This window comes from Acanthaster planci, linkage group LG07 (genome assembly GCF_054643075.1).
Source record: "Acanthaster planci isolate LZ-2023a linkage group LG07, COTS_SCS, whole genome shotgun sequence".
Taxonomy (NCBI): domain Eukaryota; kingdom Metazoa; phylum Echinodermata; class Asteroidea; order Valvatida; family Acanthasteridae; genus Acanthaster; species Acanthaster planci.
The window spans coordinates 14,491,298-14,518,738 of NC_141783.1; the positions used below are offsets into that span (position 1 = coordinate 14,491,298).

Consider the following 27,441-nt stretch of genomic DNA (forward strand, 5'->3'; position numbering starts at 1 on the left):
GACGTCATGCGGTCATATTCGGTGATCCAACACTTCCTGTCGTCGACGTCTGATTCCGCAGCTGTTGAGAACCCACGATCTTCTGGTTGGAGACGTCGACTGAAATGGCCGAAATATCCGGTTTGTTGTACTGCTAATGGCTAAAATATAGCAGGTAGGTTTTAAATATGATTATGAACTTTATATGTTGCGAACTTAAAGTGAGTGTAATTTTGTTTTCGGGAAATAAAAGAGCGAATTTGTTGTATGCCGGAACAAGACCGAATGCGGTCCCTCATGTGTTGTGTTGTGTGCATGATTAACAGTGAGCTGTGCATTGTTCGATGACATTGACAACAATGGCTGTACATTACGTACCGGTGGGCCTACGCCAAGTTCGTGTGCGGCATTGCTGCTGCGTTGTTCTTTTATAACCACTGTAAACCACGACAATCCCCAATCTTCAAATTCCAGTACAGTTTACATGCACCCTGGCCTAGAGGTTAACTTCAGGATGAATAACCATTGATAAAACTGAACGGTGTCATTAGGCATTGTAATTTGTACTCGTGTTTAGTCATTAGGCCTAGGCCTATCATGCCTATAGTATATTAATATGCAACCATAGAGGAAGGAAAATGGATACAACCAAATCAGTCTTTTTAAACCCAGAATTCTTTGAGAAATATAAAGGTGAAACTTCACCCACAGGCTGTAGCATATGTGTAGGGTTACGAGTGACAGTATACTTGACTGTGTGTGCCGCAAAAATGGCCGGACAACTCAATCGTTGGGACAAGCCATCGATTGATAAAAACAAATTGACTTGACATGAGTGTGCGTGTGCTTTACACAAATTACAATCACTTGGCCCACACCTTTTCTCCAAATTTAAAAAGAAAGGAAGATCAAAGAAGCATCTCCCTTATTGGAGGAAAACTTTACTGTCTCCCACACTGGCAGACTAGCGAGTCTGCGACTGATCATCGGTGCAGCCGAGGCACCTTTGCACTAGCACTGCAAATGGTATGCCGCACCACCATGCACGCCGCATCACCATTGTGGCCTCGCACTGTGCTGTATGAGGTGACGGACACGTCGACCACCAGTCCTGTGCATGCTGCATCACTGGGTCCCTGCTCATGTCATATCCAGTGAGATGAGTTGCAATTCAGATGCCACTTTTCCGGTTTTCATCCAGATTTCCGTTTCTTTTTAACAGACCCTGAAATTCTGTTTTACCTATTTTTCCCTTCTGGCTCACTTCTGGTTTATTTGCACCTCTACATGTATGTGACTCGAGTTCAATGACAGTTGTGCACTGCATGCACATGTGTAGCACTGTCCCTTTAGTAGCCTTAAAAACAAAGCTGCCGAGCTTGCAAGTGAAGCGGAATGTGCTGCCTGCGCCTGCTTACCTTTATGATCGTCGAAACGACCAGCGTTTTAGCAGCACCATGCATACCAAGTACTGCGCGGTACAGTTCACTGTCTGAACACACACTTCGTGTAAGTCGATTTTGTGCATACTGCATGTACCGCGCACTGTATGTGGGCAGTTAGCATGCTGAGTACATTTATCACACAGCCTTGAAGTCAAGACTATAATGTCAGTCAGTTGTCCCCAATCGCAGTGATTGTATGGATAGTAGTAATGCATGTAACAAGCTGGGAACCAAGTTCAGGTACATGTACATCATGGTCATGCACTTGTGTTTTGAAGGACAAGCTGTCAATCAGTGTCTGCGACATAAGAAAAAACTGAGTCCAGCAAAATCTACAAAAATGCAGGACTTTTTGTGTACAAACTAAAGTAACAATGAGGCTTTCTTCCTGAGATGATGCCACAGATTTGCTCATGAATATGGAAATATTCATTGGCATTAAAACAAAAAAAGGAGGAAAATAATCTTTGAAATAGCGAAAAACAGTTGAAAATAAAAGCAGCTGAAACTCAGAGGTGCATGTTGAAGGTTTGATTGCAGCTACCCTTTAAAGGAAGACTTGGTAAAACGTCGAGTTGTCCCACCGGTCGATTTCTCTAAATGGTTGAGTTGGTAAATGGTCCAGTTGTCCATCAAGCAGTTTGCAGTTGTTTTCAACTGGCGCACAATGTGACATTCCATTTTGTTTCCAATTTTCGAGAAATTTCCCCATTAGCCTATCAAAAACCCTATGATGCCAGGAAAACACTTGCCGTTAGTTCTACATGTACATGTACTTACATGTACCGGTACCAGTAAAAACTTACATGTACATTCAAGATACTACAGTTTACCTACCATGTCTACCACATGTACATGTATACAAGTACAACTGTTTATCACTTTATCATGGTTTATGTTCCCAGTTCAATTGGAAGTTTAGCTTCAGTCAATGTACATGCATGTACACTGAAACACCGTACCTGTTGACCATGCCTGAATAGTGATTTGCATCATGATCTTGGGATCAGGACGCATTCTGTACATTGTATACCAGTATATGAAGGATTAACGTGCACACAAAGCAGTGCTTGTCATAAATTGTTTTGCCGTGTTTAGTGTGGGGCATAGAACGATGGGCTTCTTCTGTAGAAGCCATTTTTCTCATAAAACTATAGATTTTCATGATTTTTTCCTATTTCCAGCAAAACTGCTCATTTTTACCACCCCTCAAATCAGACTCCAACAGACAGTGGGCTGACTCTGCCAGAACAAATAAATGGCTGTTTCTGCCATTGGGCATTTTATTCATTCATACGGCTGAAACATTGTAGCCATTACATTGCACATCAGCTGTGACTTTGTATTTTGCACATGTTCCAACCATTGTCAGCTCCTGATTCAGGCTCCAGGAAACTGATCAGGTCTCATATTTCCAGCTTTTAACTCTGCACTCAGATGTCGACACCATATAATTATTGACTAAAATAATGTCTGCTGGCAGGAATGGTTAATGATTGTCTCAGTATTTAGACTGACTCATGTAAGCTTGTTTGCAGGGATTCTCACTCAGGTATGGTAAAATATGATGAAAGTGAATTTCCTGAACTTTTCATTACATGGAGTCCCGAATGCTCACCAAGAAAGAACTGACATTTCTTTTTAAGTGATCCTCTATAATGGTCTACTGTGCTGGATTCATGAACAACTATCCGATAAGATCGCAAACATTAGTGCCAGATTATCTTAGTCATTTACAACATACATTTCCATGCACAATCCAGGAACAGTCAATTTGGGATTTCTTTACTCTGATAACTTTGGATGGAAGGCATCAGAAATTAAATAAATTTATCTTTGATAAGATGATGAAAATAGTGGTGAAGGTACATGTAATTAACACTTCCAAGTTTGAGCACGCAGTTATCTTTCACTTTTAGTGTGACTCATAGTGACAACAAAATAATCGTATTTGTGATCTGCACTAAAAATGGAATGGTGGGGATCCGACCACTGATAGACCTGCACATGTACCAGTAGCTTCAGAACTGAACAGGAGAGACAGGGAATATGAATACACTGCCTTGGTGTTTCCATGAAAACAAAGGCTGTGCGACACCAGTGATTGTTTTGTTTTTTGCTGTTGCTGGTACAGATTAGCACGGCTTCCACCTGTCCCATGCTTTGTCCCCTGTTCAATCTAGTGGCCTTCTTTAATGCCACATTAAATTTTACTGCTGTGGTCTTGACACAGCACCACTTGTAGGGACCAACAGCTGATCATAAATGGTCTGGAGCTTGAGCTAATCTGTCATTGGTAAAGCATGTGATCATGCTGGTTGTCACGTAGGCCTACAGTACATGTACGGAAAATGAAGAATGAGTCTTACATGTATCATTTATACATTTAAGTGTTTAGTTTAGTTGAAACCAGTCACACAAGACCATTCATTGAGTGAACCGTGACAAACTAATGCTTTTGTTACAGTTCATACCAATATGAGTACAGGTACATGTAGCTTGTGGCTTGAATTCAGACTGGAGGTCTTGTTCATGGGCTAAAAAACTATTTACACTGTTGTATGCGTGTACATTGAACGTTTTGTCAACCTAACTTATGATAATAACACATGAATCCAAAACTCTGATTCCTAAACCAAAAAATTTGGTTCACGTGGGCAATATTTCAAACTTAAAAAAACATTTTGGAGTGGGATTGTGAGTCCTCCTTCATCTTTGTAGAAATAAAATGTTAAAAGACAAAACTTACATGTACACAGTTTACCTACATGAACCTTCAGAAATCTGAGTAAGATTTGAAGCTTTGCATTGTGGAGGCCACACTGATTGATGGTTTGTGAGTACACCATGTGGACTCAATCTCTTCTGAACTAGTGAGTTTAGAAAGAAATCTAGTGTGGGCCTCTGCTTTTGGCACAGTAAAAAGTACGCCACAGTGATTGTAACCGCAATGTTCCTAGCAGATGGTGCTTGGTATATGTCGTTCAATCACAGACCATTTACAGTGCTCATTCAACAATCTACATGTAATGCGCTGTGGTCCGGGCTTTGAGAGCTTGTCTTAAGACTGCGGTTGAGGGACATTCATGCAACAATCAGCTTTATGGTAACTTGTAATCCAAGGCCAGGGAAGGTCATCATAAAGTTGTGTGACATTGAGTAACTTTTCTAAACCCTGGAAACTCTTAGCATTAGAAGTTTATTTCAGAAGTGTGTGTGTGGGGGGGTCTGCTTATGATGGTGTCAAAGGTTGAATTAAAAGATTTTACACAAAAAAACAGGATTCCTCAGTCTGTGAGGTGTTCCTTGCTATCATTGTCAAGACTGACAAGCTAAATGCATTATTTTAATTAAAGCTGGTTCAAGTTTTTGCCACTCATACATATAGAGTGCAGTACTTTAGTCACTGATAAGGTGTTCCTACATGTATTGTGCTTTAGGTCATTCTGTAAATCAGGCATCAGGTTTAACAAAGGGGATTATGTCATTTACACGCCTAATCTTGAGCAAGAAATTTGTCGCAAGTTTGACTGGATTCTACACTTATTTTGAATGATGAGAATGCCTACAGGAATGATTCATGGGCCGTTTTCCAGTACTCAACTTCGGCTCCGTCTCAGGCTTCAACTGTTTTTTTTTACTTGCTGACTTTGAACCTGTAAGCGCAGTAATCAGTCTAATAGTGCCACAGACCATCAAATAAGATGACAGAAAGCCAAAAATTACAGTAATCCAATGTAATTTAAACGCTTCAGGCCCACAATCGGGGATTGGATTTGGGAATGAAGCCTGAGACGGAGACGAAGTTGAGGAGTGGAAAATGGCCATGGCTTGATAAACATGGTACATGGCATGTACGGTGTACCTGTACATTTCTCATGTTAAAAGTATCAGTGCAACGTCACCCAAGACCATTATTAACATGTTGCAAAAATAAATAGGCCCTTCTCCTTTCGTCGACATTGCTTCCCACTCTATAGCCTTCTAATTGCCTATTATCTTACTTTGACAGAGGCACCGTTGACTGATGGAAGTATGTGTGTATGCACAAAATGAATGTATCAAACGATATTAATGGGAAGGGCTATCAAAACAGTCATTAGTATCACTGTGATGAGGAATTGTTTAAACTTGTACAGTGTTTGTACATTTAGATGCCATGTACATGATACACGTCCGGGTAGTACAAGGAATACAAATAATGTCTCTTGATTGTTGTCGTGTTGATAAATGACTCTGCCAATGATTACATAATTTGGAAGTACCAGTACATTTAACAAGTGACTCAAAATTGTGTTTTTAGCCAGGCTCCCACGAAATGGCTGGGGCTATGTACTAGAAAGTATTTTGCAAATCTGCAAAGTACATGTACGTAAAAAATACTTGTTTTAATTCTGCTGAGTTATTGTAAAAATGTTGGCTAAACTTTGGTTTTGAGGATATGTACATTTAGAGTAGTGTACCTGTACATGTACTTTTGCATTTCTTGCTCACTGGGATTTTTTATGTTCGCAAATTACTGTAATCCACGTGTATGCAGTTCCTGCAAAAACAACACGTATTCAACTGTTGAAGAGCTTAGAACTATGGAAATGTGTCAGGATGTTTTTTGTCTACGTGCATTAACTTATAAATACGTATGTAAAATCCAGTGATGATTGCACTGCACACTTGTAATGTGTACATTTTATGTTCGTGTACCGGTATGTACATGTACGTGTTTGGATTGTTTGGCCTAATAACGTTCATTGGACTAATGAATCTCTACAGAGTGAGCGTGAAGCATGCTCTGCTATATCGTTAGGCCTATAAGAAGGGACAAACTGCCTGCATGTGGATGAAAATGAAATGTTTATGTTGATGCAGAACCTTCATGTTGTTGTATGGATTGTTGTCATCATGTGATGCATGCCGACTGAACCCTCCATTAAGGTTTCTGTTCAGGGCTGAATGCCCTGATGATAAACAGCTTTGAAATTTAACTCCTGTGTCATGGTGCAGTGCACTCTGACGTAATGATCGTAAAAACGTAGCATCAAATATGGAATTATGAAACTGCATTAGGCATTCTGGTTGTGACTTCTTAGATTTCCTGATGAGTGATTATAAATCATGATGGAAAATGCTTTCACTGTCTGTTGTCACATCCTCAGAAACTACAAGAATGCAGTTACATGTAAATTTCCTGCTATGCAGGTAGGAAACTGACCCTTGACCCTTTTCCAGATGCTTTTCAGATGTATACTAGTACATTTCCAGACATCCACAGAGAATACATGACTGGATGAAAAATAGTGCTGGTCACCAAAAACGCCTGTGTAAGACAAACATTTTTGCAAATATTCTCCAACCAAAGCATTTTTTTCCGTTGAGCTTTCCAGACCCACCCTTAATTAAAAATCGGTACATGTTCACTGTTGCTTTCATCGGCCATGGACTCAATACATACACATACATGTGTATGTGTCTTATAAAATGCCTCAGCACTCTGTTGATACTCGAGCTGCAAGTTGAGGTGCTTGACAAGGGACTTGACAGGCCATATTGTTCAAAACCTTGAGTCCACCAGTTCTGTTTAGAACCTCAGTCACAAAAGAGAATCACTTGTTGCTGTTGCAAACCATCACATTGCAACATCCCCCCTGCAAACCTTCAAATCATATTTGTGACCCGCTCTGCAAAAAAGGTAATAAGTCACGCAGTGCCAAAACACGTAATGGCCTGTTCTATTTGGAGAGGGCAAAATTTCTTCGAAGCGTGATTTTGTGTTTTTTCCTTTAATAGCTTCTGTAAGATTTATATTTTCAGAATTTGTGACTACAAACATGGATACTGATGAATGAAGATGAAAAATTGATCAGTCAGTAGGAAATCCTGCATAGCATTGTGTTTCCAAGTGCTGCACTTTCTGAGCTTTTTCTCGGAAAGCGCTTTTATTGAATCTGAAAATGTGGACATACAAATGTTCATATATACTGAATGAAGTGCACTACAGGGGTCATTCATTGTAGCTTTTGATGTACATAATCCAGCCATATCAAAAACTGATAACCTGTGTCCAGCGACTTATTACCCATTTTTCTAGAGCCGGTCACATGTGCAGTGTGGGGCACATGCTTCACAATTCACATGCCCGGGAGATGCAGTCCTCCCATGTGATGATCAAGTGTTAGGTACTGATGCGTGTTCATTACGCACTGTTCATTCATACGCACTCATTCAGATGTGAGAGGCAGTGCATGTACTCAGTGTCTCCTTCCTTGGCTCCTTGATCATCTTCCTTTTTTGGCATCCCACCAAAGGACAGAGGTTTCATGAGCAATGACACTTGACTACACGTACATGTAGACCTACTCGTGGTACATCCCTTGATAGAAACAAGTGACACGTACAGGTACAGAAACTGACACTAGCAAGGTTAATTTCCTCATTATTTTCCTGGATGCAAACAATAATCTTCCGTTGTATGCATGAGACCCCCTGAACTTGTGTTGTCATTGTTTGCCTAATGTTCAAAGAATATTTCCAACCTTGTTACTGTGATCACTTTAGTAAAACCCACACAATACAAAGATTCCTTTTCATTGTTAATAGGACTTATCAGTACAAAATGTTGCAAGTACCCCCACAGTTTTGGAAAAAAACAGCTCCAATGAGTTGTGAGAATTCATGCAGAGTTTCAGTTCCAAATTTAGCCCTGATGATGTCTTAAAAAAGAGGAAAAACAAGTAAGTCCCTAAGGGTAAGCCTCCACCAGAGCTTAACGGAAATCATATTTTGACGAAATTCTGTTCTGAAAGTTAATCATTAATAGACATTTATAATGCTCTCTGTATACATGACTAACTCCAAGTTGACTCATCAAGAGAGGGATCTCCAGGATCAGTGATATTTTGTTGCTTGTTGTGGCAGTCATTTAACCGACTTCATGGGTGTTGCAAGGGCCCCCCCCAAAAAAGAGGAAAAGAAAAGAAATTTAAAAAAAGGAAGAGAAATACCGATGAGATGAATATAACAAACCTACATGTACATGTACTTATTACTGAAAACCTTTCAAATTTACCCCCTCCCACTGATACGGTTACATGTAATTGTTTAACAGAACTTTCTGAGCTGATGAGTGATTTGCCCCCCCCCCAATTTTTCCTGGGGGGGGGTGGTTTGCCCCTCCTGGGAAAAATATTTGCAGTGTCTGTGAATTATGTATTCATTACTGTGAGAACACCCCAAAGTGTTTTTTTTTCAACAAAGCATTCTGATAGCTCACTTCATTTGTATTACAAACCGGTAGACAACCATTTGTTCCTGAGTGCAAGAACAATGTATACAAATCAAATCCTTTTTTTTCTACATTGTTTGGCTGGACAATCATTGGGAAATAATACAAAGTAATCATTTCCTTGATACTAAATCGCTTTGATCTTAGTTAAAAGCTCTATATAAGAAGCCAGTTATGATGATGATGATTATCATTATCATTGACACCATTCCAGGCTCAACAATTTCACGTTGTGACTTGAAGTTGCCTTATTTCATAAGCTTTTCAGTTTTCATTTAGAGAAGGTTCCCAGCTGTTGTGTTTTTGCAACTGGTGTTTCCACAATTGCCACTTGTATGTACCTTTTTAATAGTGAACAAGGTGCATGGTTTGACTCCTTCACCACAAAAAGGGAAAAAAAGAAAGATGAGCACTAGTACATGCATTGTTTAGGTACTGTGCATGTACATGTATGTACTGTGGAACTGACCAAGATACTTTACATAATTGTCCTAATGTAATTTGTAACATTGAGGTATTACCTGAGGAGCCAGACAGTACAAGGTTTACACAGGTGATTGTTGTTAATTATAATATACGCACATGGTGTTGTTCTTTTCATATATATGCTGATATGGCAACATGGTACACCTATGTGGTGAACCCACCATGGAATTTGTCCTTCCTCTGTGGCTGTACTTTTGAATTCAGCATCATCCGATACTGTTTTCTTTTTCGTTTCTTCATGTTTTAATTTTTTAAAATATATTTTTTGGCTACTCATTTTGGACTCGTTGGCTGTTGCCATGCCTACAGGGCACAGACACGTATTTGTATTCTCCAAGCTCATTAGCTGCCCCCATGGATGGCAGATGAGCCTCAACCTACCATCACGTATTGGCAAGGTTTTTTTTTTTCTTCCATGTACATGTATGGTGTTTTACTGCCAGCCAGCGGAAGCAGAGCAGACTGGCAAAAATTGTGTGGTGCATTTTTCTATTTTGGGGCAAGGGATGCATCTTGCTCTGTGATCTGAAGAACACAGCGTGCTGATGCATTCATGAGCAAAGACATTCCAAGCCCAGTGTGTACATACACGTACGTGTACATGTACATGTACGTGCACTGTATTAGATTGCGTGTGCCACCATTAACCCTGCAGGCTTCCATACAGCTGACTGGCAGAACAGACATTTTGTCTCCCTGGTACTTGTGGAAAGCTTTGACTGGAGCATTTGGGGGCAACATATGGAAGCAGGAATCATCTGTGTGGGGTGATTAAAAGATGCTTTGGCCTGGTCATAAATCGATGGTACATGTACATGTATGCGCAAGTATACATGTATGCACCTACGTGTACATGTATGTTTGTCTACTTTGTTCTGTAAATTGGTGTAATTCATTGTTTTTGTTTGCACGATGACACATGTTCTTGTTGGATTATTTTGTCATCGACCTTTAATTTTATGAGAACACTAGGACACCATAAAACTGCAGTCCTAGAGCTTATTCCTGGACATGTCCTTGTAGTAATTTACATGTACATGTGCAGTATACACTGGATTACTCTGCTGCTGAATACAAGTAGGTCAGGATAAATGTGAAATTTCACAACACCCAGACCAGCTGCATGCACCATCTAGATGTTCATGTACTACCATAGTTACATTGTATGTACGTGTACGGGTCCGTTCATACCAGTACCGGTACATGTACATGTGTATTTCATGCTCACAAGTGCATGTTTCTACACTGGAATGAACTAAAGAAATCTTGTCAGTTTTCATGAATTTTTCATTGACATGTATTCACCTTTCATGACTGATGAAAAGACTTTCGTCATTTATATCACGTTATACATTTCTGTGTGTTAACACTGGTTTAGACATGTACTGCTACATGTCAATGTGTGGGTAACGTAAATGTACAGTATACAAGCTGTATACTGGATCAGTGACAACTTGGCCAAAAGCTTATTTTTATTGAACCAACGACCATATGTAAGAAAGTTAAATGAAGGTAGAAGTAAGGTTCATTCATGTAGACCCAGAGGTTTTTCCTGTTTGATGGAATAGTCATGTATGAGATACTAGTAGGCCTACCATGGGGCAGCGTGGACATCCGGGATTCTCGCAAAATGACAGGTACCGCACCATTGAAAACAGCGACCATGGCGACGTACGCACACCCCAGGCAGTCCGAGGATTGGGTTACACAATCTTTTCTTTGATCAGTGTACGCGCACCCCCGTTGCAGTTGTTTTCATCAGCGCAGTGTGGTTGCTACCTGCATCTTTGTGGAACACCCGGATGTCCATGCTGCCCCATATTGGCGGAGATTTTTTTGAGAGGGACCATTTCAATGAGTGTCCAGTACCTGTACTTCGTCTGTTGAAATTACTGAAAAGGATATTTGATTGATGCACTGAAAAACGCATACGCGTACAATGTACATGCACTGTATGTGCATGCACTGCAGGCTTTACCAAAATTGAATATTTTCCTTATGTACAGTGTATTGTAATTTAATTTTCGGGATGAATATTCCCGAGCTTTTAGCTTTTATGGAATGGATTATTCAGATGCTGTTGGCGGACTTTGATCAGGATGCTGGATGGCGTCTGTTGACTAGACATTCATATTTTATTGCATATTACAATGGGGAAGCTGCTCTGTACAGGTATAGTACCTGAGGTGCATATACAGTGTACGTTTGTACATGTGCATGGGCAAGAGCAATAAGCCTTTTGCGAGTTAAATTTGAATAAAATCTGGTACACCGAGTTCTTTAAATTCACGTGAACATAATAATTGGCATTCTCCATACCACTGTTGCTATACCTTGTGATTCCGGGCAAGCTTTTCCTTAGTTACATAAGAGACACCTTGCAACAATACACTGTTCTCAATGGGAAAAAAGGGCACAAAGGAGCCAGTCCATTCTAGAGATGGTGGTCCCTAAGTAAAAGCTTGCCCCGAATCATGAGGTATAGCAACACTAACAGTGTCTTTAGTGTGGGGAGTTCAAATTGTTATGTTTGTGTGCAGTCAGATAACTCAGTGTACCAGATTTTATTCAAATTTAACTTGCAAATGGCTTATTGTATCCATGTACCGGTACATGTACATTACCGAAGGTCTGCCTTGCTGTACCCAGCAGTGTTTGTGCCCAAGGTAATGTGTTTCTTGAAAGCTGTAAAATTCATGCCGATTTATGCACACAAATATCAATTTATAGAGTTTTAGTCGAGTACATGTGCATGTACCGGTACTTCTCGAGTACCAAGGTTATCTGCCAAAATGTTCAGTTCATTAGGAAGGAATAAGGCTTAAGAACATGGACATTTGGTAGTGTACATGCACAAGGGTAAGATTACAAAATCAAATAATGACTTCAGACCACCACTGCTCAATAAACGTTAAGCTTTTATGACAAAAAGTGCTTAAAAAGTACTCGGTTGAGTATTTTTTGAGTACTTTTCTCCTTAAAACTGAAATTTGACAAAACTGGGAGTGTCTGAAGTCATCCATTTAGTTTGTAATCATCCCTCCGTGAATCTACCGGGTACTATCAAATGCCTATCGCTACATGCCATGTACTCCAGCTGTATTCCTTCCTTACCAGTTCAGTACAATGTACATGTACAGTATTTGGCAGAGATCCTTAAAGTACCCGAAAGGTACTTGACCGCAACACTGGTTTGTGGAACAATTACAATTTGGGAAAACTCTAAAAACTGAAATTGAATAGATTTACCACATGCACATGCTCTGAACATACCGGTACATGTATGTTCACATGGTTACATGTGCATGTATGCACAAGTACACAGAAAGTGTGTAACTACAAAAATGACAAGGCTCAGATGTAACACACTAATGGCGTGTGCGGTATTGTGTCAGCAAAACGTTGTTAGTGCCAAGGCTTGTCTTATCCTATTTTGTAGTGAGGTTGTCCCTATATCTCTCCAAGAACAGATTTCTGCTCATCTACTGAATGGATAGTGGGAGGGGGGGAGAGTTTTCCTCATAATTAGGTTTGATTAAAAGCATATTGTAAAATTTCTTCTTTTACTGGGTACCCCCCCCCCAGATGGTTGACAATTGTGTGGAATCTTGTTACATTAAGTGTGGATAATGATTCAATTGTAGTTAAAATTGCATGCAACAGAATTTTTTGGTAAAACCATACACAGTGGATCAAGCAATTCATATAAATCTGTAACAGTCAGCAGGATTTGGCCTGTCATGTGAATAAAGTAGAGTAATATGAGGAAACTGGATCCTGGAACCTTTTGCAGTTTGGCCAATTACATGTACTGTATATCAGGAAATATGACCCCAGATTCCCTGAAAAGTGAATATGCCAGTGCAAGAGGGCATGAAGTGGCTAAGTTACTGGTACAACATGTACAGTGTATGTACATGTACATTTGTACATGTATATTTGTGTACATAGTGTACTGTACTGACCCATACCTGCCCGTACAAGAGCGTTGTAGTCAGCGTGGTACGGTAAACGTATGGGATAGGTGTTGGGATTGAAGCCACAGCTCCAGTGTACATACATGTATGTACATGTCCTTTGCTTCACAGTGATTTGCCTGACCCATCTTCAATCACATTAGGCACTGAATTGTGTCGAATTTCCAAGTTGTAATTATTGGCACTTAGGTGGCATACTGAGAAACCAGATGGCACTTTCATGTACCAGTAAGTGGGGTCGAATGTGCAGTAATTTTGTCTGCCCTATTTGGGTTGAAGGTCTTTGACGTTGTAACGATGAGTTTGTAATAAAAAATGCTATACTGTAACACATAATTCAACGTCAGTTCATACCCGGTATACTATTTATGAGAGTTCAGAAAATGGTTGCGCAATAAGTGATACGTGGATGTGGGTCAATCCTTAAATTTGGGGGTCCAATTTTTTTCGATGTCCCTGTCACATCCGAGTGTTGATTTTGTACATACACTGTAAGTTCAGAACACATGCTTCAGTTCCAAGACTGATTAAGCAATGCATTATCTGCCAAAGAACTAAAATAGTTTGAAGTCATTTTCAATGACATGTCAAATTACCCGGTTTTGGTGTAACAAGGGACACAAAAAGTCACCCTTTTGGACTCTGAATTTATAGAATGACTAAAGCCGTGTTCCCATTGGACATTTCCTTCCGCTGGCACGAGGAAATTTACTGCAACATTCCTTTATGTCAATCTACCATGCTTTCCCATGTGGACTTTCTTTAACCATAACAGAGTGTTTATTTGCTATGTTAGGCCTGATAAGACCAGCTGATTGCATTGCGTGTGCTGTACAAATCATGATGAAATCGGCAAAATCTGACAAAAACAAAGACAAAATCAGACGAATTCGGCCAAATCTGCTACAAAGAAGACAAACCCGTACAGAAAGAAATCCATACACAATGTGTATATTTATTAGGGCAAGTTTCACTGTGTGTGCGTAGCATGCACCGAGCTGGAGAATGGGAACCATACAACCATTTTCGCATGCCCACTGCGGATCTCTGTGTAGGCGGTAGTCTGGTTCAAAGGTAGCATTGTTGTGGTCAATCTACATGTACATTGTATGGGAACTGTTCCCATTGGACTTTTTTGTGCCCCTGCTAACTTACCGCAGCGCGACCCTCTCTGGCCTGCTAGTTTTACATCGCGATCGTGGTAAGTTGACAGGGATGGTACATGTAGCTTACTGTGTGTTCCCATTGGGTGTCATTTTGTAATTCTACAGGAAAGTTGCGGTATGTTAACCAAATAAAGTCCAATGGGAACACAGCTTAATGTAGTACTTAAACTGATGTACCAGCATATACACGTGTCTGTATTGTGCACACAAATGTTGTGCATGATATAGTGCCTCGTGTGTCAGAATGATCACAGGCAACTTTGTTAACACAAGTATGGTGCAATTTACATGCACTCTGTACATTGCTTTCTGTGCAGTTTTGTTGGTGCAATTTGGCCAGTGCTTTCCAGTACTTGATTATGCAGTGTGATTACTTGAATAAGTTTGCAGACTTAAAACATTTGAATACTGTAGTTGGGTTGCGTGTGGTTTACCATAACTTGTACAGATGTAATGTGCAGCCATAGTGTCCCTACAGACAGTACAAACTGTGGTTGGAGAAGGCAAGATGTGTCTTGAAAGCCTACATGTACCTGGTTTTCACTGCAAAAGAAAATGGGAAGGCTTTTAGTTTTACATGTAAATGGTCCATGCAATGAAAATTTCTTAAAGTCATATTTGTGTTGAAACTTTCCAGTGTATGAAATCCATGGAGCTTCATATGTATACAGGCAAATGAACTTTAAAGTGCACATTCAAAGTTGACTGTTACATGTATATGGTCCCTTTAATTTACATGTTCATGTATATGGTCCCTTTAATTACTTGTCACATGTTTGTTGATGAGGAAACACAGTAGGCATTTTGGGTGTATGTAGATGGGTATGACTATGGGGGAGGGATAGAATTTTGGAGAGCTTAGCTTCTCCCAACTATTCTGATGTGTAACTCCTATGAAGTTGTCTACAGACAAACCCATGAGAGAAATGGGAAATGTGCAACAAAGCGCATGCAGGTGTTGCATGTTAATGTTATTGTTAGTGAAACATCTGTTTTGTCAATGTCTACAAAGGAAACAGTTCCATGAAAATCAACCGGGACAGAATTTCTCTGTGTTGAGTGTGCTGCACCAGTCAGATGCTGGAGTAATTCCGCTTTCTCTCTTTACCACTATTGACCACCGTGTCACATCGGGGTGATCTTTCAAACCATTTGTGAAGAGAATGTTGATGGAACGAACGTCATGATGTCAGAATGAATTTAACAGCTGGCCTTTAATTAGTTTCAGATTTTGTATCCGTGACCTTTAGCAGGTGTAGGAATAAGCATAGAGCATACTGATACACATGGTACTACATGTACATACATGTACATGTAGTAATAGTACATGTACATGTACATTATACACAATGTAAAATGTGAACACATGTACCATACCGGTACATGTATACATGTACATGTAGCTCTGCTAGTCTCTACATACAATGTACATGTACATGTATTGTATGAGGTGAACATGCACATGTATGTTAGGTAATACAGTACACTTTTCTACAATACCAGTATGTACAATACATTTATGTACATGTAGGGGTTAACTGTACATGTACCGGTACAGTACTTGCAGGTGAGTTTAACAGGTGCATGTAGTCACATGAACGTACATGTAGATACATATTGAGACATTTGAAGCATATTGCCATCCAGCCTTTTATTACTGTAGGTTTTCATCTCCATGTAATGCAATGACGGCTGAGTCAACTAAAATAACTGATTATCCACATATTCAACCTTCTATTTGATCAAGTATTCTGTTGAACCAAATTCCCACAAAAGCAGAAACAAACGGGTATGAATGTTTTACATGTTGGTTGACTTCGGTGAGTTTCAGGACGTGTCTCAGCCAGATCACACGCACACACACAATAATTAATTAAAAAAACATGAAAAACTCGCCAAAAAAACTTGCAGGAAATGTACTTTTTGGCTGTAAATTCATTTTTGGCATACACGTCAGCTGCCTGTAAGTTTAGTCTATTGTGTGAGAGTTGTGGCAAATTACAGGACTGGTTGTGGCAAATTACAGGACGGTTTTGCTCTTACAGACACCAACATTACTCAAAGACACCCTGATTTTCACCTGTGATTTTCACCTGTAATATTCTAACCTACAGGTGCATGTATCTTGAAATGAAATAGTTGAAGATTTGGCTCAGTGGTACATGTATATTTGTGGAGCATGTACACCGGCACTGCAACACTAAACTACATGAGCCACAGTTCCCTTTGTTTATGTGTGATTCATACACTTGTGTACTTCTGGTAGTCCATGTACATTTGAATACCACAGAGCCAGTTGTAGTTGCCTAGACCAGTCAACAATGTAGCAGAAACTGTTCTCTTGGAATCCAACAATGGGAAGTAAATTCACCCAAGCATGGCAGAAAGCAAAACACAAACAGCATTTAGAATTCAGTACGCCTTCCTACCCCACCCAAATACCAGTTGCTACGTGTACGTGCTCATTGGTATCACAGTTCACAAGATATTCAAACTGGGAAAACTGGAAAGTCAGTGTCATTTTGTGTTTCTGCACTGAGTAGCCACTTGTTCGATAAGCTGAATGCAAATGCATGTGTATATATCGGTAGACTGCATGGAATGAATGAAACAGGTCGGAAACTCTGCTCTTTGGTCTGTGGAAACAGATGTACTGTATGATTTTTAAAACCCCTTTTGCATTCAGTTGCTGTCTGAAAGCCGATATCCCTGTAAGAACAGAGTCACACATGTGTGTACATGTAGACGAAGTTTGGACTGTAATATTCTTGCGGGTGGAAAGTTCAAAGATACTGATTGCTGTGGATTGATTTGTTTGGTGACAAAAGAAAAAAAGTAAGCATGACTACCGGTAAATTGGAATATTGAAACAGGAGGGTTGGGGTAAAATGTAAGTGCACTGTATGCATTGTCAGACTGGTTAGTTTATTGTACAGTACATGTACATTGTAACTGATGATAAAGTTTATCCATAGCCATAAAAAATATCTGATAATCAGTCACTGTACCAGTGCAGTAAATGCTCATGACTCATTCCCACCAAGACCATCTCATATGGCATTGCAGTATAAAAAGTCCATGTAGATTGGAACTTTCTTTCTTGGCCGTGGTAATGAGTAATGGTATATTACGGTTCCATGCTGTAATACCGGTACATTTATTTCTACCAATGCTGTCATCCCTGAAGGGGGATGTTATGTTGTGTAGAAATACACGCCCACTTGTTAAATTGTTTTCAGCAAAGGTGTAAAGGAGGTTTGTACATGTTTACAACTGTACAGTTAAAGCAACACAGGATCTTGTTCATAACTTTTGACAAGATACTGTCTTTGGAAGTGTTGTGAGTTTGTTTTACTTTTTTTGGGGGGGAGTGGACGGGTTAACTTATCCATATGAAGTTATGGCGTTGCTGTAAACAGAGAACACTAAACAAGTGTGAAGTGGTAAGATTAGAGAGTACATGTATTGACCTAAAAGGGTGCCCAAATTATGGTACATTTATGGCTTCTGACTAGTTCAAATACATGTAGGTATTGAGGTGTACATTTTTTGCTTATATATTTATTCTTCTAGTACATGTGCGGTAATTCATGTTTAAGGTTAAACACAACAGCTGTGCATTTTGCATATTTTTTTTTTTCACTCCAAGGGGTTCGTGTCCTTTAAATTGTGGCAACTGTCTGATTCTCAGGGCCTGGGTAAATGGTGCAGTGGATCGTTACCAACACGATAATGGTCCTGGAGAATCTAATAAGGAAACTCCCGGCCCAGGCATCACCGCAGTTAATTTGTATAATTGGAAATCTACGCATTTGATCGGTGGTTTATTTTGCTTGAGTTAACACATTTACCGGTGGGGGGGGTGATGAAAACAATTCATGGTTGGGGGAAGGATTATCCATTCAGAGACTACTTTCAGTTGAGAGTTTTGTATCCTGCCATGCTCCTGGAATTTGTAATCTGCTTGAATAAAGTAACAAAAAAACAAAAACTCTTCTGTACGTTCTTAGAAAGAAGGAAAATAAAACAGTGGTCATTTATACATTTTAGGTTGTGCATGTACTGTGTACCGGTACATGCATACTGGTTTGTAAATTTTTGGTTAAAACAAGTAACACTACAAATTTGTTCATGTATAAAATTTGGGGGGACAACACCACCAATCATTTAGTTTTTAGTACAAGTATTTGTGCTGAAAACATACATCAAACAATAATGTACATGTACTAACATTAAACTCAGTAATTTGTCACTGAATCTGGTCTCATACTGATAGATATTTAACAAGGGGGCCAGACCACACTGCTTTTTAACTCTGTTCTGCTTAAGAAATACTAGAAGTGTTTGTGGTAAGCAACTAATCTATAGTACATCATGTATTTAGTGTTACATGTGTAGCTCGTAACCCCATATCAAAGAGCAAAAACTGTATGGTGCTGCCAGTAAGCTGAGCCCTTGTCTGTTGCAAAATGAAACCTAGAGCTTGTTGGGAACTTGAGATCACTTCCACATGTGCTAGAATGCATTTGGGGTGATAAATGAGGATGAGTTGCATTTTATGCACATGTACCGGTGTAAATGCATATTGTCACCTTTAGAAAAGCTTGCACTAAGGACATGATATTCCTGGAGTGTTGCTAGGCATGCGTGCTCCAGGGATGGGTCCATGTACATGTACGTCATCAGTATTGCGTATTTATCATCGACTCATCCAAATTTTTTTTTTTTTTCACTGACATTAGCTAACGTATTGTATTTTTGTGTATACATGTGGCTATTGTTAAATTGTGTTTAATTGTATTGAACATCTAATATTGCCTTTCCTGTGCATGCATAAAGAATACACATCTACATGTATGCTGTCTTTAACCACATGCTGCCGGGTGGTTGGAAAAATGCATACGTGCGAATTTTAAGATTTTCAGTTTTTAAAAATCTTCAAAAATTCATCATTTTAATTAATGGACGTTTACACCCACATGAATTACTATCTGGTGGCCATTGTTGCCTGTCAGACTAAATCTAGTGATGCCTGAGTATTTCAGCCATGCTTGCAGCCTTGTAAAAAGAGCCGAGATTGTGCGGTGTTATATAACTTTCTTTTGTTCACGAACCTGACACAGTGCGCTGCTGATCTCTTTTCAATAAGGGCCAGGTTAGCATGCAGTAGTGCTGTGTGGCTCATCGCTGCGGTGGTGGAGCACTTTTGTCCCTGGTGGTAATCTGCTCGCACTAAATGCCCAAAACTGTGGTAGACTGTTTTAAACCAAGGCTGGATTATCTCCACTTATTGAGAGTGAAAAAATGTTGGTAATGCCCAGCAGCTTAGTCTGTTGTGCCGAGCACGGTCTTTTGTTACAAGGCCCAGCTCTTGTGTCCCGGATTTGGGCTCACCGGCTGTATAAAGCCTATGTGCTCAAAAACGGGTCCCCCGGCAGCAAGTGGTTAAATCTTGGCGTTGCTCTAGTACTAAGGTTAAACTGCATAAGTACATGTATTTGGAACACTTAGAGAGTACCGCAACTAAATTAACATTGTACATGGCATTGTCTCTTTTTCTTCCAGTTTCACAGTTGAAATAAAGGATCTTTCCCAAGGCGTGTCAGTGTGTCTGAGACAAGAATCCTGACCCTGAGCATAATGCCATCGAGGCTTTTCCTGTTTTGAGACGACACTGGGATGATGTGAGCAGTTCACTTCTGCCACCATTGACACCAGAGCTGCAAAGGACACCAAGGAGCCTCAATGGGAAAGTGCTTCTCCAGCTGCACCCAGACCAGTGGCTCGGACAGTCATGGCAAGACCAAATCAGGCCTGCCATTCCCAGACAAGAGTGCCACCTTGACGGCCCGGACCTCCTTGCCTGACACCCAAAGTGCCCCACCCCTTGTGCCAAAACGCGAACCCGTCATCGCAACTACAACCACCACCACCGCTGCTGCACCAACAACTCACCACCTGTCCATGGAGCAGCAGTTCCGCATCTCCAATGGATCGCACCGATCTTCAGAGAGGTCAAAGGGAATGGCCACCCGCAATGGACTGGATGGTGTGCCTCGACAGTCCAAGTCGGACTTCTCAGAGAGCAAAGTGAATCGGCTTTTTGAGCGTTATCGGGACAGTGCTGAGGATGCTATTCTTGCTGATGGCATGGAGAGATTCTGCCAGGATCTGCAGGTCAATCCAGCAGAGTTCATCGTCCTGGTTCTGGCCTGGAAGTTCCAGGCCTCAGCAATGTGCCGCTTCACCAGGGTGGAGTTTGTGAATGGCTGCCGTGCACTCCGAGCAGATTCTATCAAGGGCATCATGAACAAGTTCCCGGATCTCAAGAAAGAGGTGAAAAAGGAAACTACCTTCAAGGACCTGTATCGCTTCACCTTCAATTTTGGGTTGGACGTGGAGGGCGGGCAGCGTTCTCTGCCCTGCGACATGGCTGTGCCTCTCTGGAAGCTAGTCTTCTCCCAGCGGCAGGTTAAGATACTGGATCGCTGGTGTGACTTCCTCCTGGATCAACAGGTCCGTGGCATCTCACGTGACACCTGGCAGATGTTCCTGAACTTCACTGAGGTCATTGGTGACGACCTGAGCAACTATGACGACAATGAGGCATGGCCAAGCCTCTTTGATGACTTTGTCGAGTATGAAAATGAACGACAGGCCAGGAAACAACAGGAAAACCAAAGGACAGAGAATATAGACGATGGCTACGATGACAGTGAAGGAATAATGGTTTGAAACCAAGCAGGCATTACTAAGGTTTAGCACCATGCATTGCGTACAGATAAACACTTTTCAGATGGAGTTTTGTGAAGTTTTGTGAACATTTAAAGCACTGTTTGTCTAATGAAAGGGACCTAAGATCTGAACCCAGTACTTTCCACTTGCTTGTGCAGGTCCCTTGATGACTCAGATATCTGCACTAATATGCAAATGGTTGTGGGTTTCGAACTCCATAAAATCAAATTGTTGGTTTTGTTCACATGTGTTCAGGGCAACAGAAAAACCTTCATCTCGTTACGTAAACCACTTGTAAAATAAAAGGATATTAATTTATAGCAGTGAAGTTTTTGAACTGCTGTACAGTACGGTACATATTTCTGTGTTTAGTATATGTACTGCAGTATCTACACCAAGTGAACTACTATTAAAAGTCTAACAGGATTTCCTAGACAGGAATTGAAATCGAAATGAAGCATGACTTGTACATGTACATGTAGTTTCAACAAAACAAATAAGTGATACACCTGCATTTTTTGTATGTCGTTGTTTGGAACACAATAGGTTATATGTACAATATACCAGTATGTACATGTACGTGTACATGTACTGTACTTCCTATTTTGGAATCCGATTGACTGTACTTGTAATTTGATGTATCCATTAACCGAGCATCTAGTTTGATTGACTAGTGCTCTGTTTTGGTTGTGTTTTTTCTACATGCGGAAACTCAGTGGAACCCGTACATTTACTGCTGTTTTTATTTGTATTTGTGTGGAATGATTCCCTCTGTAAAATTGTTCAGTGTACCAGAGTGATTTATTCCCTGTTGCTGTTATTCTGTTTAATTTTTGAATCACAGGAAAAGTGTCCTTTTTGTTAACTGCTTTGAAGCAGTGGGGTTTAATGATTGATGTTGGACACAGTAAGCAGGCTTTAGAAATATGCCATGAATGACAGCTCTATCATGGATGATTAGTTTGGAAATCTGGGTTTGTTAAAGACGATGGGTCATGGGCCACCTGTATGCAGAAACAGCCAGTAAATCGTCACTTTATTCATGGAGCTATGGTTTAATGTTACAAAGTATTAAAGTAGCCAACTGACTTCTGAGAAAGATTACAACATGTACAGTACATGTAACTCAGATTTTGAGCACAAAACAACTTCGGTTGGAAACAGCAGTTTGCGTGGTTTCTGGTATTTTGGGGGTCATTCATTATTATTTAAAGAAGCATCTTTGCCAAAGTTTTGGGGATCTCACATTTCCAAAACAAACATTTGTGAAAACTTGCTTGGATGATGCAAAAGTGTTTTGTGGATGATGGGCCCGTAATTTACATGTACCGGTATGCTGCGCTTGTAATCATTAAAATTTCGAACTCAGGATAGCCTGAAATTGTGTGGTACAAATAATGCAAACTTAGAAATGTTGCATCAGGACTATCAAATCCTTTAAATGCAAATGTGTTCACTTTATACACCAACTTTGTTAATCTACACCTTACTGGCAGTGCATGTAGCAAGTGTTCCTGTCTATGTAATGCACATGTGCATTGCAGAATGATATTGTGTAATGTCATACTAGTTTGTGGGCCATTGCTTGTAAATCAGAAGTATATGTAAATGTTCTTTACTGTCGTTTTGTACGAAATATCTTTTGTATTATTGAATTGGAAGGCCCAAAACCGAAAAATAACCAACCTTTAAAGAAATTCCGTGTTCTCAGTCAAGTAGAAAAAAGATGACAACTTAGGTTTATTTTAAGTGAAAACTAAAAATTATGTTTGCATTCTTTACATGTAAGTATAAAATTTGTACTTCATTGTTGGACTGGTGATGACAAAGTCTGTCACAAATTTCCCTTTTTTTGGTACCGGTAACTGGTCCCTTGTTTGAAGTGCATCAGAACTCATGTCATGGACAGGCAAGTAGCCATTCTTTTGTGAGGGGCCGGTCATTGCATTCAAAGCAAGGAGGACTTTTCTGTTGGACCTGCTCAGAAAATTCTGTCGAGAGAGGAAACAATATCCAAGCTTGACAGAATCCACCCTTTTGGAGTGAGAATTTGGAGGCATTTGATGTTGACAATTCTGTATACAGTGTAGTTAAGGTGGAGCTGTGTGTTAGTCAGGGTTGGCTTACCCTACCCCATTGGCTATTGGCAGTTCAAAATGACAACGCACAATGCAATACTACTCCTAATGCAGTCTGGACAGAAGGCCTTTGGTAGGTAGAGACATTGGGAAAGGAAGCAGAGGCACATGTGCACCAAGCACTGAAACTACAGAGTCCTGTGGCAAGTAAGCATACACAAATATAGGTGTTGATCATAGATGATGTCACTGCTGACTACTTGCACTTCTCAATAACATGCGTACTGGCGGTGATGAATAGTGTAAAGGCATTGCATGGATACATTCACGAGGAGAGGTCTTTTCTTTTTTTTTTTAGAAACTTGACATTCAGAGCGAAATTGCTTTCGTTCATTTGAATAATATTCTGTTAAGTACTGGTAAGTGTCCCGTCCCTGGGAAAGTGACCTGAAAAATTGTGTCACTCAACAAAGTCTTATGATGGACTGTAAGGGGGGATGTTATACACATTTACATGAACAAATATCGAAATCCAATTGCAGATTTTCCCAAACGTTTGACGTTTTAATTAATGCAATCTGGCATTCAGTTTTATTGTAAATGATGCCTGTAAAATGTAATCTGATTTTCTGAACACTTCACTGCTCGGTCATATCAAAGGAAAACCATGAATTCATCAACCGGAAATTTGTGTTAACTATTTGCATTGTATACAATTTGTTGCATTTAAAGTTTTCAATGACACCGTGGTAGGGGCGGGATGTTTACATGTTTAAACGATATGGCAAAATTTTGTTAACATTTTTCAAATTAAATGTAAATTCCCAATGGCAGCGATTGTCGGGAAACCTTATTTCGTTGTTTTGAGTCAGCCAATCATTTTTGATTGCAGCATAATGGAAAGGTTAAAATTCAAAGATGGCCGTGCCCCGTAAGACATAGACAAGTAAGACATACATGCATTTTATTAATTAATCATGTACTGCCATCCAAATTGCTTAGTGTTCCTGCTTGAACTATGAAAATTTGAGAAGTGCAGAGAACTATTGTTGGGTAGTTTCAAAACAGTACAGCGAGTTAATGATGGAGGTTATGGGGGAAAAAAAGGATGAAATTTCACTTATCTGAGTACTGTATAGGCAGTACATGTACCTCTGCAAATGTATTTTATCGGTATGTCTGCTGAGCTGACAAGTATTCAATCTATGTGACCGCTAAACCTTCCACTGGTGAGATTTGACCGACTAGACCTTGAATTACTGTCAAGAAGATATCTAAGGTCAAGCAGGAACAACCCAATGGCCTGCTTTACAACAATTATAAGTTAATTTGTCTGCTGCTCTGATCGGATTAGACCGAAGAGGTTGTCTCATTTATTTGAGGTTTGGATGATGTGTGGGCTAGACTCAGTAATTAGAGCCATCTGCACTAAAATGTTTTTCGTTTTTAAACATCTTTTTAATTGGAAATCTTTTTAGCATTTGGCAAGCCTTTGTTCTGTTTGATGGGGATACAGCATTGGAAGTACTTGACTGTTCTGAAACTTTGAATTTCAGGGAGGAATCATGTTTCTCCTTTGCATTTGTATTTTGCCAAATGAAAATCTGACATATCAATGAATAAAACGGGTTCAAAGGTAATCATGATGAAGCTAGTAAAATCAAGCACAATGGCTATATGACTAGTGACATCTTGAAGTGAACATTTTGCTCCGCGCAAGGCAAGATGGAGAAGCGGTGAAGATTTTTTTTTTTTTAAATTTAGCTTTTTTGTGAACAATTCACACTAATGAAATTAATATACACTGTTCGTCATGAAAAACATTTGATTGGATCTCAGTGCCTTTCACCTTCTGTCACATGGGATCCTGTCTGGTTTGGAATGCTGTGTGGTGAATCCTGTACTTACAAGTACACACAGTAGTGCTTAGAGCAGCCAGTACCTGTACATGTACATGCATGTCTCCAAATCCAATGCATTATAAGTCCTTTCTCCTCTGCCAATTAACATGCACAATTGAAACTTTCACTTACGTAACCAAAAAAGTTGGCTGTAAAATGCATTATTAAGAATCAAAAACAGTGGATCCTTCGTATCTGTGTTACATGCACAGACACATGTTCATCTATTTGCTTTTGGAGAAATATTTTTGAGACATGTGGTGTTCTGCACATTGCCATGTGCTGTTTAATTAAGAGTGTGGAAAGTGTCTGTCTGAAAGCCTTTTTTAAAACGAAATTAAAGTTTGAGTAATGTGTACCTGTGGTTCTAGTGAAATGTAGCTGTGGTCTTTTTTTTTGGAGATGACTTTTGGCTTGTTCAAACAGAAGTCACTATTGCAGGCCGGTAAACTGTGGGATCTCACGTGGCCAATTTGTACCCTGAAACACATGTACATCTGAGGTCAATGCTGTGACTTGTGAAAATAATGACAGTCGATGGTTTGGCATGAATAAGGCAGCTACAAATGTGACTGGTGGCTTGGAATTCCAATCTGGATGGCAATTTCACCTGTCATAACATTTGAGCTAGATGATATGAAATAAGTACTACCTCAGTACCAAAAAAAAAAAATGTGTCACATACCTTTCATTTGCACATGGCCTGTGAAACAATGGCCACAGTGAAGGCCAAGTCTTTTTTGGCCACTGTCTTGAACTCGCGTGGAAGCATTTACTTCAGGCCTGCAAAATTAAGAAAAGTACTGTGAATACAACATCAGTGCGTTTACTCCATGGCCATGCCATTGGATGCCATGCCCAGACTAAAAGTGAGACCTACATGGCCTGTTTCAACTCTTTTGATCCACTACTGTGCAATTAGTATAACGCAAAGTGCATGTATACATTTGTACTGTGTGTTTCTTGATGCTCTTTTGTGTTGCATATGTTTTGAAGGATGCCGTTAAGTGTCAGTTAGTGCAGTTTGTACTGTTTAGTGGCAGTTAATATGTAGCTACTGTAATGATTATTTTCAATCAACAAAATAACAGGGTGACGCATTTCCTGTGTAAGATATCCATACCAAAACAAATTTAACAATGACAGCATCTTGACATTATTTTTGATAAAAAAAGGTTGAGGTGCTTGTCTCTTCTTGAGATGAAATGATGTGCTTTGCAGCAAATCAAAATTGAAAAAAAAAGTGCTGTATTTGGTAGATATGTTGTTCATGGTTGGAGGTGTACTCTGGTAAAATGCTACTGTTTTGTATGGTAACAAGATGCTAAAGAATAAATGATTACAGAAATAAAGACTTCACGGTTGGTAAATTTCTTTTGATGAAGTGTGGAAGTTGTGATCCCGCTTTCTAGAATGAATCATGTATATAAATTGACCCTTCTTTTCACTGGAACTTGAATTATCAACTATTCTATGGTTTTCTTTGTGTTAGGAATGAGTCAAGTTGAAGCAAAGGGGGACTAGACCAAGCTGATAGATGCATGTACTCATGGCCCTGTCACTGGCATGTGACAAAGTTGCTGAAGTATTGACATTTGAATCTATGAGAAGGGGAATTTTGAAAAATCCTTGTAATTTAGTGCCAATACATGAAAAATAAACTTGACCTAAAGAAAAGTTTTTAGTGTTAAGCAGATACAACTAACTGTAACTGTCGTGAATTGCTGATATGCTGGACTACAAAAAATGGGATTCTGTCCAAGATATAAATGAACTTCTTTGGAAAATCAACACTCACGTTCAACATGCCATTTACCAAGTCTCATTTAGAGAAGTTACACCATTAATTGCATAGATAAGTATTTATCTTAGGAAGAATCTTGGCACTGCATTTTAAACGTTAGCTGCCACTTCTCAATCAGGCTAATTCAAGTATCACCTGAGCTGTCGTCAAGAAATCTTCATGTTACGAAAAGCATGATTTTTTTGTAGAGGTATTGGAAATGTCCATTTGTCACAGAACTGTCCCTGTCGGCAATCTGCAGCCACACGTGGATGAACGTTCATTGCGAGACGACATTTTTGATCAGGAGGTTCACCTCAACTCCAACCGTTCAACAACAGACGCACACACCGTACAACTCAGTAGTCCCCATGAAAATTGATTCCCTGTTGTTGTGATCAATTGCCAAGGGCTCAACAAACTGGATGCAGACAATGTCGAATCCTTGCCGACGGATTTTTACTTTCTTCCCGTCACCATCAGGGACTCCCACAGGAAAGCGGGGAAAACTGACTGAAATTAAATGAAGCCAGAAAAATGCCTGGATGACGGGGTACCATGGCTCCCTGGTGGCTGGAGACACGAACAACTTTGCCAAGATATGATTTACTC

The 27,441-nt window shown here is 39.9% G+C and overlaps 1 protein-coding gene across 1 annotated transcript; it reads left to right on the plus strand.

The window, feature by feature from the left end:
- dcun1d3 (defective in cullin neddylation 1 domain containing 3) lies at window positions 1-26,398 on the plus strand. Its single transcript, XM_022237959.2, has 2 exons — window positions 1-154; window positions 19,898-26,398. The coding sequence occupies exon 2, from the start codon at window positions 20,078-20,080 to the stop codon at window positions 21,065-21,067; it is 990 nt and encodes a 329-aa protein (XP_022093651.1). The 5' UTR covers window positions 1-154; window positions 19,898-20,077; the 3' UTR covers window positions 21,068-26,398.
- The last annotated feature ends 1,043 nt before the right edge of the window (window positions 26,399-27,441 follow it).

Coding starts and splice junctions, on each gene's coding strand:
- dcun1d3 (XM_022237959.2), top strand. CDS start 20,078: ATGGGAAAGTGCTTCTCCAGCTGCACCCAGACCAGTGGCTCGGACAGT.